We start from the raw sequence: 18,202 nt of genomic DNA, 5'->3' as shown, positions 1-18,202 counted from the left end.
ACAAACAGCCCGCGCTTTATGTTTTTGAAGGCAGAGTTGAGCGATTTGTGGATGGTTGGAAACCAGTGGTGCAGTCCTAGCCACTGCCATGAGGGGCAAGCGGAAGAAATCAAACCCGTTTTCGGTCGCAGAGACCTTGGAGAATTCCATGTGCTGGCTTTTGGGGAGTTTTATAGACAACGGCGGATGTTCACTTTTGGATCATGAGAGGGGTGCTCCGGTTAGGGGAGGTGACTGGATAAACAGCCCACGCTTTATGTTTTCAAAGGCAGAGAATCGCCCCCCCCCCCATCTTTCCCTTTGGTTAGATCCCTTCTACGGGCTTGGGCTTGCATCTCCCTTTTAGCCCCTAAGAGATATTTCGAAGTGCAAGGCCCTAGTCACCTGGCTAGGGTTGCTTATTACTTAGCACCACCAAAACCTGTCCCCTTTCTGCTTCATGCTAATTTACTGCCGATGTTGCCCTGATGCAAGTGTCCACAATGTCCAACCCATCTTTTATTCATTCTTAGTTTTCAGTCAGCTATTTTACATAGGCCTTTGAACACAAGCATTGAAAGTCCTTTCACAGACATGCATCCTACATGCAAACCCTTAGAGCTCAAAATGATCTCTCTCTCTCCTAAACTACCCAGCACATGGCCTCACCAGTCCTGGCACATACATCTCAGCCCTAATGCATGTGGCATCTGCACCTGCTTATCTTTAAACAAGAGACTGAAGTGTTGACTTCCACACTTCACTTAGTAATGGATCATCTACAGCTTGATCAATTCCGTCTTCAAGTCTTCTATCTCAAATAAAAATGGATATGTGATCTAGTGATTATCGCAGCTTTTGTAGAGGATCTGTTGATGTCCTTGCAACTTCAAGCAGCATCTCAATCTCCAACAAATCTGCTACTGTTCTTGACACTCTAAGCATCTGCAATGACAATTGCAGATCTTTCCACCTTTGAATGCTGGAGCAAGTCTTCCCCCATGTCTGAAAAAATTATTTTGTGGATCTGGCTCACAAAACAAACTGTGCTACTCTCATCCAATAAGCCTTGTATGCTTGTTGTCTGTTGTGGTCCCTAGGTGGGTGACCTACAACTTGGGGACTCCCTAAAATATTGCACTTCATGACAATTGAAGCACCTATTCCCCTGAAAACCTTGTTCCTTCAAGTCAGAGCTCGATCCCTGCAGCCAACCTTGACCGACCGGACCCCCCCTCCGTCAATTGCCACCATCTTCCCCCCCTCATCTTCCACCTTTTCTGATATTGGGATATTTTTGGATAAATAAATTCTTCAAATATCAAAAAAATGTTTCCCTGAAACAGAAAATCAAAATAGATTTTCCAAGGTGCAATTGGAATCTTCCCTGTCCACTACTTCGCCACAGGTTGATCTTCTTTACAGTTCTGGGTCCCCTTTGGCCCCACCCTTCAGGACTCCTCCATGGCAGCCACTCTGTCATCGCTGTTTGAGGACACCAGTGGTCGCACTTGCATAACATCGAGTCGGCTGGCTACACACCAGCGGTCCACCACCCACTTATACTCGCCCCTTTTGGTCGCCCCATTTGCGCAACACTCCACCCTCTCCATCAGGTCGACCCGTTTTTTTTTTTTCAAGAAAGAGACTTAATAGCATATTAAGTATGAAAAAAGGCATACAACAATCACAGCTATAAGTTGGAAAAGAATAGAATCACCCCAATATGTGCAGTGATTTCAACCACTAAGGAGCATCATGATGCCACGAGAGACTTGTGGGACTAGAGGAAAAGAAAATGCCATGGTCCCACTCCCGCATAAATATAACGCACTTTGCCTGCGCAGAACGAGAGGACCCCTGAATACGAGCCCAAGTAGCCATAAGAGTATGGATGATATCACCCCATATAGTACTAATGCACTGAAACCCAAAAATTTGGACACCCTCAATAGCCTCCGTGCATCTAGCTCTCCAGATCTGCCATGCTCTAATACTGGCAACAATCTCCCAACTGGTGTGAATCCTCTGTCTGGGGGGTGTATAATCAAAGTGAGGGACATCTGCAATAAACCATGCTGGGCAATACCTCTACGAATGAAAATAGCAGAGTCTGTACCATAGCCCTCATAAAAGAGCTGTGGACCGGACTGGGAGAGCCAAGAAACTGCCCCCCAAGTCACATGCATGGCGCGGCCACTCAATTTGCCCATAAGTTGGGCTACAGAACCCCAAATCTGTTGTGTAGTGTTGTATTCATAAACAATGCTGTACAGTCCCAGAATCTGCCGCACACCCAGGGCAAGTAAGTGCTACACTGAAAACCGATCTCCACTGATTAGTGGGGAGACCACCATATAAGAATAACCAAAAGAAATGAGAGATCTGGCTCCTTTTGTATGAATGCCAAAGCCTATGCCAATATCTGCGTTGTATCACTGGAGAAATATCATAGCTCTCCTAATGAGGCCTGAGAGTAGGGATCCTATGCATCTATCGAGTGAGGAGAAGCCTAGCATTCCGGACTGTGAAATTGAAAAAGAGAAGGCTTTTCAATGAATCGAAGGCATCAATCCACTCCCACTCTCCTCGATCCCACTGAAGATATCTGATAGCACTGCCACCATATAACCACAAACACCAAGAGCCATGAGTCACTATTTGAGGAGAAGGGTCAATGAACCAATGCTTCCCCGAACGACCAACAATCCTCACTGGACTAAGCCTAGTATCTGGGAGGATCTCCTTCATGCTACAATCCCTCTAGGCATGATAGAGTAGATGATGCAATCTATAGCCTCCTGGCCTAGGAGAGCAATGACCTACAGAGGTATGCCTATCCTCGAAAAGACTCCCAACCAACTCGGATGATAGTCTCAACTCTCCATGAAAGGTCCAACGGAGCCACTCATGCGGAATAGCTGCATCAATTTGATCAATACGAATGCGAGAGTCCCCAAGATGCTGAATGGATGCAACTCTCCAATCCTCCGTAAGACTCTTTAACGGTCTTCCAAGCAAGAACTGTGTATGCACATCTCTCCCATCCTGACCATTGCATGTAGCAAGATACACCAAGTGCCCGACCGGCCTCATCCCTAATGAGCTTGTTCCACATAATAGGTTGTCGGTCAGCCTCATCCAAAGACCTAGGAACCTTTGTCGCAAAAAGGGTCTCATGCTTCTCCATGCTCTGACAATGGTTGCAATAAGAGGGGAAGATGGTGCCCTGATATCAACCTCTGTAGACAAAAACCGTGTGTTGGGCAGCCAGTCTCTCCAAACCCGGGGTGTACATCCGGAAATCTGAGACAAGAAAAAATCCTTCCAAGGCTCAGTGCCAGGTAGGAAACCTCTAACCACAAGTTTGCAGAGCAACACCCTGCACTGAACATCCGGATTGATAATATTCAAGCCCCCCTCTCATCTGGGCTGAATAATTGTGAGCCAAGCTACCCTGGCACGAGTGTCTGAGATGCCATCCAAACCCGACCAGAGAAAATTGTGGATCAATCTCCACAATTGACCAATGCACGCACAAGAGAAGCACCAACAAGAGGCAATAAACCAAGCCGAGGCAAGCAATACTTGATTAGCCACCAAAGCTCTGGAAGCTAAATCTAATCTCCTGGAGCTCCAATGAAGAAGCTTCTTCTGGATACTCATAAGTACTGGAGCCAACTGCTATGCAGGAGAAATATCAATCCCAACCTGGCATCCCAAATATCTAGCAATGCATCCTCTACTGATCCAAGTAAAACCAAGCTCTGCATCCCAAGCAACTCTTGGTGAATCACTAATCCAAAAACTAACAGATTTGTGCCAATTAATGAGTGCCCCTGTTGCCAAACAAAACTGTTCTAGTGCGACCCGGAAGGAACACAAGCATATATGTGAGGCCTCCAAGAACATGGCTGTGTCATCAGCTAACTCAGAGCAAACCAGCTCCCCTTGACTATGAAGAGGCAACCTCAATCCAGAAATACTAGCAGTGGAGCGAAGAAAGATGCTCATGGCATGTGCAACTATCATATGTAATAATGGGGCTAAAGGGCAACCTTGCCGTACTGAGCAAGAAATCTGAAACCGCTCTCCTCTATCACAACAAGCGAGCACACTACTGTGGGCATCACGATACATGCATGAAACTCCCTCGATCCATCTCTGAGAGAAGACCATATGGCTAAGTGTACCCTCAAGGAAGTCCCAATCCACTCTATCATAGGCCTTCTCAAAATCCAAGAGCAGAATGGCTAAGGGTTGATTGCTTGCTTTAGCCCATTCCACGGCCTCCCCTCGGATCATGTACAGATAGATGATGTTTCGGGTTTGAGGGATGTGTCAGCTGATGCATCTTTGCAGAGAGATGATATCTCAGATCAGGATGATTTTGTTGAGTCCTCTCTACTTGGAGGGGGCGATATGCAGGATGTTCAGCGCAGTGGGGATCATGTATTGCAGGATTTTCAGCATGATGCCATTGCCCTTGATGCCCCGCAGGGCGAACAGATTTCCCGTACATATGCAGGTACTATGCAGGGCCTCAGACAACAGCATGTTAGTGGACTTTGCCCCGTGGATTTTCCCATCCTCCCGCATTATGAGAGGCATCCTCAAGCTGCCCATCGTCTTCTTAGATCGGGGGTCAAACCCTCTTCTCTTCCATGAGAATCATCTCATGGAATGTTCAGGGCCTTGGAGGGCTTCCTACCCGTGGTAGGAAGCGCCTTCAGAAGGACCAGCTTCACCCTGCTGTTACAAGAGGGTCTATGGATGTACTTTTGTTGCAAGAACACAAATTGGATAGATCTCAGTGTGGCAAAACTGGTAAGATGCTTTCTAGCCACACCTTCTAGTCCTCGGCAGTTGGGACTAGAGGGGGGTGTTTGCATTTCATTGGCAGCATCTGTTATGCCTCATGTTATTGGGCACGGTGTTATCATCCCTGCTAGAGTGCAGTGGATCTCGAAGGATGAATTCCTTCACGCACTACATGCTCTTTCCAGTGGTTCATGCCCAGGGGATGATGGTCTTTCTCCCGCTTTCTTTATTCTTTTTTGGGATCATATTGGAGATGCTATCACTATTGCCTTTCAAGAAATGTGGTTGTCGGGTATGATGCCTTCATACCTCACGGAGGGGCTGATTCACCTTCAAGAAATGTGGTTGTCGGGTATGATGCCTTCATACCTCACGGAGGGGCTGATTCACCTTATTCCCAAGAGTGGGCGTTGACATCTACCCTGCACAACAGTTTGCTCCAATGGTCTTGAGCATTAAAAGCAAACTTCATCACTGGAGTAGGAGGAAGCTCGATTTGGCCTCTAGAGCTTTGAAGGTTAACCAAGTTTTGCTAGCCACGGCTTGGTTTATCGCTTCGTGCTGGATTTTTCATAAGGGCTACATTGGCTAGCTTCGTCGCCTTATTCGGAACTTTCTTTTGTTAGGCCTTGATGTAGAAAATATGAAAGCAAGAGCAGACTAGAAATGAAACAAGAACACAAAAGACAAAGAGTTACCTTGAGATGAGTGTAGACAAGACACAAGATTGATTTACTATTAATGTGACACCTACAATTTATAGGTGAGAAGTACAAGATTGAGTAGACTCACTTATGGGATAAATGTAGAGGTACCACATGGCATTAGACTCAAGACACATAGACTCAACTGAAACTAGACTAGAGAAATAGTACACTAAGTGTGCACTTATTTCCAACACCCTCCTTAAGTGGACACTAGGAGGAAGACAAAAAGACAAGACTATGACATGACAAAAGATAAGACCAAGACAGAGAGACTAGACAAGGATTGAGAGACAAGCTAGAAGACAAGATGGACAAGATTAGAAGACAGACATAAAGACTGATAGACTGAGAGACAAGACATGAGAGACAAAAGATCCTGAGACACCCCTCCTCAAGTGATATCCTCATATGGGTCCACAAGGGTAGGGACAAGAGTGGATCATAGACAGAGAGAGAGAGAGGCAATCAGCCAGTAGAGTGGTCCCACAGAGAGAGAGAATGTCAGATAGACATGAGAGAGTCTGACAGATAGAAGATAAATGGGGACATAGACAGAAAATGCCAAGAGAATGTGGGTAGCTAATCCACAAAAGAGAGGCATATAGACTGATAGATAGAGTGTCAAAGACATGTGACAGGATAGACACACAGGATAGACACATAGACAGAGAGACTGACTGATTGTAGATAGATAGAGAGATGGACCTAGATAGATAATCCCTCCTCAAGGGCAATCCTCCTGCTAGAGTGGGTAATGCAGGGGTGCCTCTTGGATAGGGACAAGATAAGTCCATGTAGACAAATAAACATGACATTACCCCATGATCTACATCATTGGTGATCAATGGTGATAGATAGCATGAAAGCATAGACAAATATGAGAGAGATGGGAAGGTCTTACCATATTTGGCAGTGTCTAATCCCCTACAAGATAGAGAGATACTTGATTTTTGCTTTAGATTTGCTGCTGCAGGTCTGGCTGGTCCAATGGACAGCTAACCCACATGTTGATGAAGAAGAGAGTGGCATGGATGCAGATGATTGCAAACCCTAACATGGCAGCAGAGATGAGAACAGATCCGACATTGACTTCCCTTTCACTGAAAGTTCTGTTGAAGAGGATGAGGGGAGTGGTTCTGATGAGGTAGGCGAAGACCCAAGCTGCAAGGAGGCCACAGAGCAGGAAAAGAGAGACAAGATTAGAGATTAGGGTTAAGGCGAGTACCGCAGTAAAGAGAAAGGCGTAATTGAGGCGGAAGTGGGCGCCGTTCTTGCGGATCCGGCTGCCTGCTTCAGCCAGAGAGTCTGGCTTGGCGAAGGATGAGCGGTCCACGAGCTCCCGCCATGGCCGGCTCTGTGAGACGGTGTGCTGCCAAGTCTCTGAGATGCGGCCCAGAAAGGCGCCAGCAGCTGCCCGTGAGGACGCTAACGCTGATGTCGGAGCTCCTCCTACCACTGTCCCGACAGTAGTAGGGGTTTCTTGATTCGCCATCGCTTGATAGAGAGAGAGAGGTTGGTGCACGCCAGCGAGAGAGGCCCATGTGTTAGAGCGCGTGCCTTCCGTGTCCTGGGGTCCATGGCGATGGAGGCTTTGCACCGAACAGATCAAAACGAGAGAGAGAATTGAACCAAGCAAACACCAGCGGGCTGCGCTGAATTGAGTGGGACAGCTTGGAGAGAATGGCGAAAGCTCAGAGGAAAAACAGGGAAACCCTAAAACCATGGCTCTGATACCATGTAGAAAATATGAAAGCAAGAGCAGACTAGAAATGAAACAAGAACACAAAAGACAAAGAGTTACCTTGAGATGAGTGTAGACAAGACACAAGATTGATTTATTATTAATGTGACACCTACAATTTATAGGTGAGAAGTACAAGATTGAGTAGACTCACTTATGGGATAAATGTAGAGGTACCACATGGCATTAGACTCAAGACACATAGACTCAACTGAAACTAGACTAGAGAAATAGTACACCTAGTGTGCACTTATTTCCAACACTTGATGGAAATGTGCACACCAGGGCCAGAGTTGCTTGGGAAACCATTATCAGGCCTAAGCAGGAAGGGGGATTGAATATCATTGACCTTGAGGTGCAATGTAAGGCTTTGCTTTGTAAGCTTGTTGTTAGGGGCTTTCTTCCAGGCACTGTGCCGTGGAAGGACTTTCTCACGCAGTAGATTACGAAGTGTGTCCCTGTTCGCAGAGGTGACTGGACTCTCAGCTCACGCTTTATTTTTTCGGATGCAATTCACCGCTTCCCTTCATCCCCCCTGGTTAGGTCTCTCCTACGGGCCTGGGACTGCCTAAGGAGTTTTTTGGTACACATCCCCCCGCGTTCAGTGGAGGAAGCTAACCGGCAGCCCATTCTGTGGAATGATTTGATCTTAGATGTGCACGGTAGGCCTCTTGGGGCAGCTATGCATATTCTTTGGGCTGGCTAGGAGACCCTATGCCCCACAATGCTAGCTTGGAAGAGGCTTCAGAGCCTCAAACCCTATGCCCCACAATGCTAGCTTGGAAGAGGCTTCAGAGCCTCACCGAGGTGCAGAGATTGGATTTCACGCAACATTTGAGAGGCTCCAGCCGAAGGATTGCACAGATTCATGCAGCCATTCCCAACCACTGGATCTTTCTTGGAAGGCCGTCATCATTCTTGGTTTGGGGTTTTTTCTGGGACAGGTGTTCCTCTTCAGGTTATGGGTCTCCCCTTGCCTAGCGAGGAGGATGTACCGGTCTCTTTTTCTGTACGGAATGGATGGCAGCTGGAGAGGTGTGACGTGCAGGACCTTATTGAGGGCCCCCAGATTCATCCACTCAGAGTTGTTGGTAGGTTAGGGAAGCACGTCTTTGTTCACTCCCCCCCCCAGGGATGATCACAGAGAGTGTTAGCCTTTGGTTGTATGGTGGCTACCCTATCAGACATTTGCATTGGGACCCCGATGAGTGGGAGTGGAAGGATGCTTGTAACCCTTGGAATTGTAGGAAATATAAAAGCAAGTGCAAAACTAGAAATAAAACAAGAGCAAATGAAATACAAAGAGTTACCTTGAGATGAGTGTAGACAAGACACAAGATTGATACTTTCATTGATGTGACACCTACAATATATAGGTGAGAAGTACAAGATTGAGTAGACTGACTTATGGGATAAATGTAGAGGTGCCACATGGCACTAGACTCAAGACACAAAGACTTAAGTGAAACTAGACTAGAAATAGTACACCTAGTGTGCACTTATTTCCAACACCCTCCTTAAGTGGACACTAGGAGGAAGACAAAAAAGACAAGACTAGAAGATAGACATAAAGACTGATAGACTGAGAGACAAGACATGAGAGACAAGAAGATCCTGAGACACCCCTCCTCAAGTGATATCCTCATATGGGTCCACAAGGGTAGGGACAAGATGGATCTAAAACAAGACACAGTCAGATTGATAGACAGATAGACAGACAACAGATAGATAGACAGACAAGACTAGACAGACAACAGATAGATAGACAGACAACAGATAGATAGACAGATGACTGACTGTAGACAAGCAGATGGACCTTGAAGACAACCCCTCCTCAAGGGCAATCGCTGCCTCTTGGGTAGGGACAAGAGAGAGGTCAAAAAGCATAATGAGTAAGACACTAGAACCCCTTGACCTACATCATCGGTGGTCAAAGTGGTAGACAAGAAAGGTGAAGTAATCAGAAAGCCCATTCCTCATCATGTGAGGAATGAACAGCAAGATCTGCTGTTGTAGATGCTGCAGCAACATGTGCTGAGGCAGATGCAGGGGCTGATGTAGAGGTTTTAGAGTAGCAGTCCTTTTCCCGGTGATTATCACGGCCACAAATGGTGCATGGATGAGCCTTGAAGCAGTCCTTCTCCAAATGATTAGTTTTTCCACAATGGGTGCAAGGCTTTCTTACCTTAGATCCTCCTTTCTTTGCTAAAAATGCAGTGTCAGTTACCTTTTGTTGTTTTGTTCTTTCCTCCTCTTGGAGAGCATTGATGATACCTTCAAGAGTAGGATTATTGTGATACTTGAAGGTAGTGACAAGAGTAGCATAGGTATCAGGTAAGCTTTTGAGAAGCACAGCAATAGCAATATCTTCGGAGATGGGGGACTTCACTGAAGCAAGCTGAACCATAAGACTGCGAAAATAATTGACATGAGAGGCTATAGTAGCTCCCTCCTGCATATATAGATCAAAGAATGAGATCATAAGTGCAATCTTAGAATTTTTAGAGCGGGGTCCAAAGAGGGTATCCAAACTGATCCATGCTCGAGAAGCAGACTGTATGTCGGAGATGTGATGAATGTAATCATCTCCAAGACCGAGCAGGATGATAGCATAGGCTTTGTCATTCTTAGCAGTGGGAGCATAAGTGATAACTTGCTCAATGTCGGAATCTTCGGGAGCAACATGGTGAACAATGTCCCAGAGACCTTCTTTCATAAGATGGCACTTGATTTTGATTTGCCAAGTATGAAAGTTGGAGCCATTGAATTTGTCGATAGACATGAGAGAATGAGTAGAAGAGGCCATGTGGGAAGGTCTTACCTCTTGCTAAAATGCAAGGGCAGTGTCTATTCCCTTACAAGATTGCAGAAATGAATGAAAGAAGAGATCCAAACTGTTTTTAGAAGCCGGCTCTCTCACCACTTGTCAAGGCCATAGCATTTGACAGCCTATCGAAGCATGAGGAACTAGCAGTTTGTAGATAAAAAAGGACTAATCAGCAAACTGATGGAGACAATGCACAATTACCTTGTAGACTCTTCAAGAGGAAGCAATGGCAGAACTGAATGCAGCAAAAAAATAGCTCGTTTAGGAGGACAGTCGATCTACAGCTTCCTTGAGATGATACACACCCTTGAGTTGATGAAGAAGGCAGCCAAAGATGGGCTGCAACAGTATGGCGGGCAGCAGCAGCTCCAAGTGAGAGAGCAGTAGCAGCTTCACGAAAGCAACAGAAGTATGCAGCAGCTACTGAAATCAGGCCGGCGCAGGGTGGACAGTAGATTCAGGTCAGCGCAGCCTTGAGATAAATGGAGCCGGCGCAGGGTGGACAGCAGATTCAGGTTGGCGCAGCTATGAGATGAGTGGAACCGGCTGGTCCTACAGGCTGAGCGCAGCTAGGGAGAAGCTATGGCAGGCAACCTAGCTCTGATACCATGTAGGAAATATAAAAGCAAGTGCAAAACTAGAAATAAAACAAGAGCAAATGAAATACAAAGAGTTACCTTGAGATGAGTGTAGACAAGACACAAGATTGATACTTTCATTGATGTGACACCTACAATATATAGGTGAGAAGTACAAGATTGAGTAGACTGACTTATGGGATAAATGTAGAGGTGCCACATGGCACTAGACTCAAGACACAAAGACTTAAGTGAAACTAGACTAGAAATAGTACACCTAGTGTGCACTTATTTCCAACAGGAATATCATGCCTTTTTTTAGTTATACGGTGCGGAATGCCAGACATCTTATCTTGGGACACATTCAGAGTGTCCCTACTCTTAGACCCCATTGGGAATCTTACGGCACTTCGATTGACATTCATAGGGTATTTTGGCGGAGATTGTGGCATTCTTATAGGAAGCTATAGATTTCCTCCTCTATCTAGGTTTCTCTTCATGGTGGTCTGGCCACCAATCAGTGGAGGTGTGTTACTGGTGCTTGCCCAGCATGCCCTAGATGTGCAAGAGTTTTGGAGTCAGTTTACCATTGTTTATGGGAATGCAGGGAAGCACAGAGGGTTTGGTCTACGATTACACACCTCTTTGGTAGGATTAAGAGGGATGCTATCATTTCTTTTGGTTCTATCATTTGGTTGACACAGTCTGGGCCTCAGCTACTGACAGGAGCTTGGCCATTATCGTTAGGCAAGGATTTGCTGGGCAGCGTTGTCTTCACGATTTGCCACTCTCACACTTTGTCCCTCCGGCACAGAGGTTAGACAGCTCTTGGGAGATTATTGCTAGCATCTCAGCCTGGAATATCTGGAAGGCTAGATGCACCGAGGCCATTGAGGGTACTCCCATTCTTGTTTCTCAGTGTCTTTGCAGGATTTGGAGTGATATTATTCACACCATTATGGCTACGTGGGCCAAAATCCAGGGATCTTTGTGGGCTACAAAGAGGAAGCGTGGCCAGTTTATGAGAGCGTGGGACATTGATATCTTTTTCACGTCCTCTCATTCGGGACCCTATTGGCAGCACAAGGCTGCTGATTAGTTGAGATCTCCACCTTGCTTGGTGTGAAATCTCCATTTTATAAAAAAAATTCATACTTAATAGAAGTCTCCTTTCTGAAAAAAAAAACCAAAAAAAAAACGAGGAAAAGTTTTCAAAGATGCTCCTTCCGTCATGTAGGAATCCATTCTGAGTATCATGAATGACATCCTGGAAAATTGGCTGCAATCTGATGCTCACTGCCTTAGCAAGAATCTTATATGCAGTCCCAAGTAAGGAGATAGGTCTCCACTGGCCAATCAATGTCTTATCCCCACTCTTAGGGATAAGATAGATAAGCCCCTCAGTGAGAGAAGAAGGCATAGAACCTGTGTCCCACCTCTCTTGGAGAGCCGATGTGATCTCAGCCCCAATCTCATCCCAAAAAGTAATGAAAAAAGAGGTGAGAGGCCATCCTCCCCTGGACACTTACCATGAGGTAAGGAATGAAGAGCATGACTGAACTCCTACATAGAAAAAGGGGCATCCAGAACGGCACACATCTCCTCAGTGATCAAATGTCGCAATGCATTCCAAACCTTCCTCTGTGCCCTGTGTCTCAAATCAAAGTGCGGCTCAGTACTAAGAAGCTGGCGATGGAAATCAGTGGCAATCTGGCTAACCATAAGAAGATCTAAGTGAAGAGTGCCATGTGAATCCTACAACTGCCTGACACTATCTCTGGCGTGAGATGGGTCATGAGTAGCAAAGAAATGTTTGTTGCATTTGCCACCCATCTGTGTTTAAAAGGATTCCTGGGCATGGTAACAGTACTCCGCACACTGCTCAAGGGAGTGATGAAGTTCTGCCCTAACAATACATAGAGAATCTGCAACCCATTGAGCACAAGGATGTTTCTTGTGCTCTTTCTGTAAGGCAGCCAGTCTACGTCTGATAGCCCTTTCTAAATCCAAGGCCTCTTGCCTCTTAGACACGGCACATGTCTGATAAAAGTCACTAATATCATAGAGAGCAGAGGCCAGCAGGCTTTGTAAGGCCTGTGAGAAATGATGAGATCTCCAAATATCAAGCATACAACGAGATAGCTTTGCATCTGAAAACAAATGATCAGGGATGTGTACATGGGGTGTTGATCCATGGCAACTCGGATCTCTAATACATAAAACCATTGGGCAATAATCCGATTTAGAGGTGCTTGTAGCAATAAGAGTATGCCCCCCTCTGTCCACCACCCAATCATCCACATAAAATTTAACCGTGCATAAATGCATCCTACATCCCTTCTCCTGTTAGACCATGAATAAAGAAGAGTGGATGGTCTCCTCGAAATGTCATCCTCATGCCAACAATCTCTACCATGAACAGAGAGTATAAACCTCTCTCAAGACATTCTTTCAAGAGGATGCACCAAGCCCTCATGTCCACCTCTTTAATCTGTTGGCATCTCAACCATGTTAAAATCTCCACCAACAATCCAATAGTCGGCAAGAGGCATCAGCTTAGTGAGAGATTTCAAGAAGACAATCTTCTCACCTCTATGGTTAGGAGCATAGAGGTTGAGAATACCAATGCGTGTAGTTAAAGTGCTTGGCCGACTGCACGATGAAGCTGGGTTTTGACAATTTGTTTCGGTCGGCGCGGAAAAAAACCCCCACGACCTTGAATGTTCCAAGAGACAATCCTCATAAGGACTCAGAGTAGGAACGACCAAATCTCGTGGGCGACGAAGGACCCCCTTTAGAGACGGAAGTACATCTCGCATAGGTAAGGGAGGGAAAAGCTAATGATGTAAATCTTACCTCTCTCTCCCACTCCAAGGAAAAGCCAAGGCTAGTCCTCAAAACTGGAGAGGTACCATGATAATGCGACTGCGCAACATCATCCTCAAGGGTACAATCATCCTGTAACTGTAATGCAACATCCTTCTATGAGGGATCCAGATCATGTGCTTGCAAAGCCGCATCCTCCAAAGAAGGATCAACATCCTGTGAGACAGGAGCTGCATAAGGGTTGGGGTGCTCCACTAGGGGTGTGGGTGAAGGGGTAGGTACGGGGCAGGCAAGACCAGCAATGGCAAAGCGGGAGAAGCTGGGGCAGCGGCGGAGGGGGAAGGGGAGCAGAATGGACAGAGGCGGGGCAAAGAAGAGGCAACAGCAACTGGGACAGAGGCGGAAGGGGCAGGCGGGAGTAGAAGGGACAGAGGCGGGGACCAGGAAGGAGGCAACAAGGAATCAGCCAAGGAATCGGTAGCACAAGCTCACCTCAGGGCACAATCGGTTGACCCGTTTTTTCCACTTGCCCTTTGGTGGAAACTGTAGCTAGCCATAGGCCAAACCTAGGCGATAGGACAGCCTTCTAAAGGACCATGGAACCCTGTCGGCCAACAACAAGGGCTGCCCAGCAGCACACGTGTGAATGAATGCGATAGCATTAAATGCTATTTTCTCCTAGCTGTGAGTAGATAAACAGGCCGACAGCAGTAGTAGCAAACCGACCAGCATATGGGGGTCAGTATAAGAGATCTCCAGCCTCTTGCATAATTCATCTCATATTCTCTGCAAGAGCCATACTCCAAGGGCTGAGACAACCAAGAAGGAGCTAAAGGCAAGTGTAGATCAAGGGGTCCTCTTCAGGCTGAATGCAATTTCAGCCAGGTGAAGGTATCCAAGTCAACTCAGTCCTCGTTATTTGCAGCCAGCAATCTGTCAGCCTGTTCATTCAATAAAGCAAATACAGCATACGTGGTGGGGGCCCTTCAGAGGGTATTTGTTGGCACCCAATCCTATGTATTTGTCTCTCTGCTTTCATTACATTGGGCTACACATCGTCAAGAACAAAGGGCTGAAAGTTATTTATCAAAGTATAAGCTTCTGTAGGTTACAGTGGGATCAGAGCTTTGCCTTTTGGTGAAGAAATTCAGCCAAGAAAAAAGTGGTAATTAGGCACCAGAAGCACTCCCCATTCCAGTGTGACTCCTATCCCTCAAAGGACGGTTGGTTTTCAGCCTCTAGAACACGACCGGAAACGTCTCCCCACACACACATAGTGGATGGTTTATTTGCGGTGAGGAAGAACCTTGGCAACTCCCACTATTGCGAGACCTTGGACGATGAGAGCAACAAATCCAAGAAGAGAATGTCACTTCTACAGCGACTGCATCATGGAGAAGTGCTCTCACTGGGGACAAGATGCAAGCGATGTTCCAAAATTTCATGATTCTCATGAAGCAACAGAGCGATTAATTGCTTGAGCGAAAAGCCATGATCCAGGCCTGGAGAAGCGATTCCTACACTCAGGCCGCACTTGGAGAGTTATGACATTACCCCATTGAATCAAACGATATTTTGGCACACACTTTGGCACTGATTCAGGAGGAGCCAGATTTCCCACTTCTTTTGGTCATTCTTACACGGTGACCTCCCCATTAATCAGTGGAGGGCTATTTTTTGTGCAGACCCCTCCTGCCAAGATGCTCGGTAGATTCAGTAGCTTCTAAGACAATACAACATTGCATATGCAGTGTACAATATGCACTATACAGCTGATCACAAGACTTGGGGCTCGATATCTCAGCATATGAGCAGATTGAGGAGAGATACCATCTATGTTACTTGGGGTGTTATTGTTTGTGACTCACTCAATCTGGTCCACATATATTTTTTGAGGGCAGGGATTGGACACCGCCATAATGATATGGAAAGGTGTCGCCCAAGGTTGCATGCTATTGGATATTCCTCATACACAGTATACATCACCTCTGCAGAGGATTGATGTTACTTGGGGGATCATTGCCAGTATCATAGCTTGGCAGATTTCAAGGGCCATATGCACAGAGGCTATAGAGGGCATTCACATATACGACACTCGGTGCATTTATACTATACGGGGCTCGTATACAAGGACCATCCAGATCTGTGCAAGCAAATCGCACTGTTTTCATGAGGGAGTGGGATCATGGGATCTTTTTCTCATCGACCCCTAGAGGACTCTCTTGGCACCATTGTGCCCGGTTGAGATCATCAGTCAACCACTTTGGAGACGGAGCTTTAAGAGATACCTTCCTCCGCACCTTATGCCTAGGTAACTACGAGGAGGACCACATCCTCAAAGATCTCAGTTCTCTGCAGCTACAGCCTGGACAAGGCCCAAAGTGTGGGTGACAATGCTTGCCCATCTATGCCGGCAAGTTCAAGGTGCACCATTGGACTATGCAGGCATTGCCACAAACCACCAAGCAAAAAATCCGTGAGAGCATGAGGCTAGCGTCTACCCTACAAGAGTTTCAAGAGATAACATCCCAATTGCAAAAGCCTAACTCATGTTCGAGCGCGACTCAGCATGGGGTGCCACTTGTCCTATCACTTATTTTGATGATCCAATCGCCCAACTCAAACGCAAACTGAAAGCCCTGAAATTGCGAAAATTTGAGAATGAGCAAGGCCCCCTGGCCCAACTCAAGAAGGAAATACAGAAGCTAAAAAAATCAACATGTGCTCTGTGCCAGGCATTTGGGCATACCACACAGGAGTGCCCACCATGGCGCTTCCGCACTTTCTGTGAAATGGGTAGTCATGACAACAAGAATTGTTTCTACCTCAAAGTGTTCCGCCAGCATCACTAGCAACAATAATTCTCCCCCACCCACGGTGGATACTATACCACACCATACACTCCGCTGACACCAGTCACCCCACCTCACAACTAGAGGTGGGTACCAACACACCAATTGCAAGGAGGACACGGCTTGTGATTTTACGAGCACCACCATAGTTCTCGGTAAATGCCTTATTCAGATTCTTTTGATGCTCTCAAGGGCATTTTGAACGAGATTGAATCCACAAAAGCCCTATGGTGCAATTAGTGATGATACCACATGTAAGGCCATAGTATGCTCTACTTCAAATTGAAACAGAGACGTTGATCTCTTCTTCTTTGTACCACGTTTCATGTTCTTAGATGAATCTTCAACTCTTGCATGGGGCTGGGGTATGGCGCCCTTCCAATGAGCTGCGATAGCTCGGCATGAAGGCCTGTAAGCGGCTTTTTGATAGTTGCGCAGAAACCATGGTACTAGATACAACAGTTATGTTTAGGGTGGCATATTACCTCGTCACGAGAGGGCGCCGGAGTGCCGCTCCTTGCCTCTGTCTTCGTTTGGGGCTTGGGCTTCGACATGCTTCCTTGCTTGGTGTCTGCTTCCTTTCGGCTTCGCGTTCTCAAGGTGACGAGATTCAAATAAGCTCTTGCGCAACGAACACAGATTTTGCCATGATAAATCAACCGTCTTTTCTTTTATGTTTAAAAAAGAGTAGTAGAATTTAACTGTAGATATTTAATATGTTAAAATGGATTTTAATGTTCTATTTTCCTTTAGAAATAGCCACCTATGCTAGCTCGTATAAATATGTGTCTCACTCATCGTGCTCCCACAGCATCCACAACTTGGTGTTCCTCATGAAGAAGTACTGGGAAGGTAACTCCTAGAAGCAAGATTTATGACTTTTTTGGTATTGTTCAAGTCTTTAGTTCTAATCACATGGCCGTCCAACAGATGTGGACCACCTCTCTTAATTGGATTACAAACGTGTTGCTAGAGCATCTCATGAGGTTTGTGCAAAAATAGTGCGAGGACTCCAAGCCTCAGCAAAATGTGAGGAAGATCAATGTATGAGTTAGGGAAAAACTAGCCATTCTTTGTTGAGGAGCCTAACTCCTTCACTCTCATTTTTTATTGTGTAGATTCAAACTTAGCTTCATTGAATAGACTCTGGATAGAGGATGTGTTGCTTAGAAGAGTGCTTGAACACAATGAGCTCGATGATGAACTAGGGCTACAAAACTAGTCTATATATAGTACCCAGGGTTGGCAAGGACGTAGATCAGCCATGTAATTGGCCAACCCACGACTTGGTCTAAAAGGCCTTTACTCTGGATAGAGGATGTGTTGCTTAGAAGAGTGCTTGAACACAATGAGCTCGATGATGAACTAGGGCTACAAAACTAGTCTAATATAGTACCCAGGGTTGGCAAGGACGTAGATCAGCCATGTAATTGGCCAACCCACAACTTGGTCTAAAATGACCAACCAACCACATTATCCGATAGGGACCATATTAGACTTCAAACTTAGCTTCATTATCGTTTAAAAACTTTTCTCACCTTTCTCATTTATAACTTAGAGGTTTCTCACATGTAGATAGAGAATTGCCCAATGAGAAATGCTCGAGAAAGATTTAAAGCGAGTGCACACCATGTAAGTACATTATTGTAGCTTTGTAACACTGCACTAGCCTCCACTTTCAACATTGAAAGTGTCCATTTGAAGGAGAATGGCACATTTCTCTATGATTATAATTCTAAGGAGAGACTTGTGCACCTACCTATCAGACTGTGTGTATGGTCTTTTTTTTAACTCACATACACATCATGCATAAAAGAAGTGATTTTGGCATAGTCAAAATAAGTAACTTCATCAACTATTGATATTAGTTA

The 18,202-nt window shown here is 45.8% G+C and overlaps 1 protein-coding gene across 1 annotated transcript in view; it reads right to left on the bottom strand.

Annotated features, from left to right (window-relative positions):
- Positions 1-16,945, bottom strand: part of LOC147631340 (uncharacterized) — a 110,998-nt gene extending 94,053 nt beyond the window's left edge. Inside the window, exon 1 of the mRNA XM_086809737.1 lies at positions 16,817-16,945. Within this exon, the coding sequence (XP_086665863.1) occupies positions 16,817-16,885 (69 nt within the window). The 5' untranslated portion in view covers positions 16,886-16,945. The remainder of the gene's footprint in view (positions 1-16,816) is intronic.
- Between the last annotated feature and the right edge of the window lie 1,257 nt (positions 16,946-18,202).

This window comes from Cibotium barometz, chromosome 15, assembly GCF_041138505.1.
Source record: "Cibotium barometz isolate CiBa-2024 chromosome 15, ASM4113850v1, whole genome shotgun sequence".
In the NCBI taxonomy this organism is placed as follows: Eukaryota; Viridiplantae; Streptophyta; class Polypodiopsida; order Cyatheales; family Cibotiaceae; genus Cibotium; species Cibotium barometz.
Note: the sequence above shows the minus strand (reverse complement) of the source record. Positions and strands in the feature narration are given on the sequence as shown.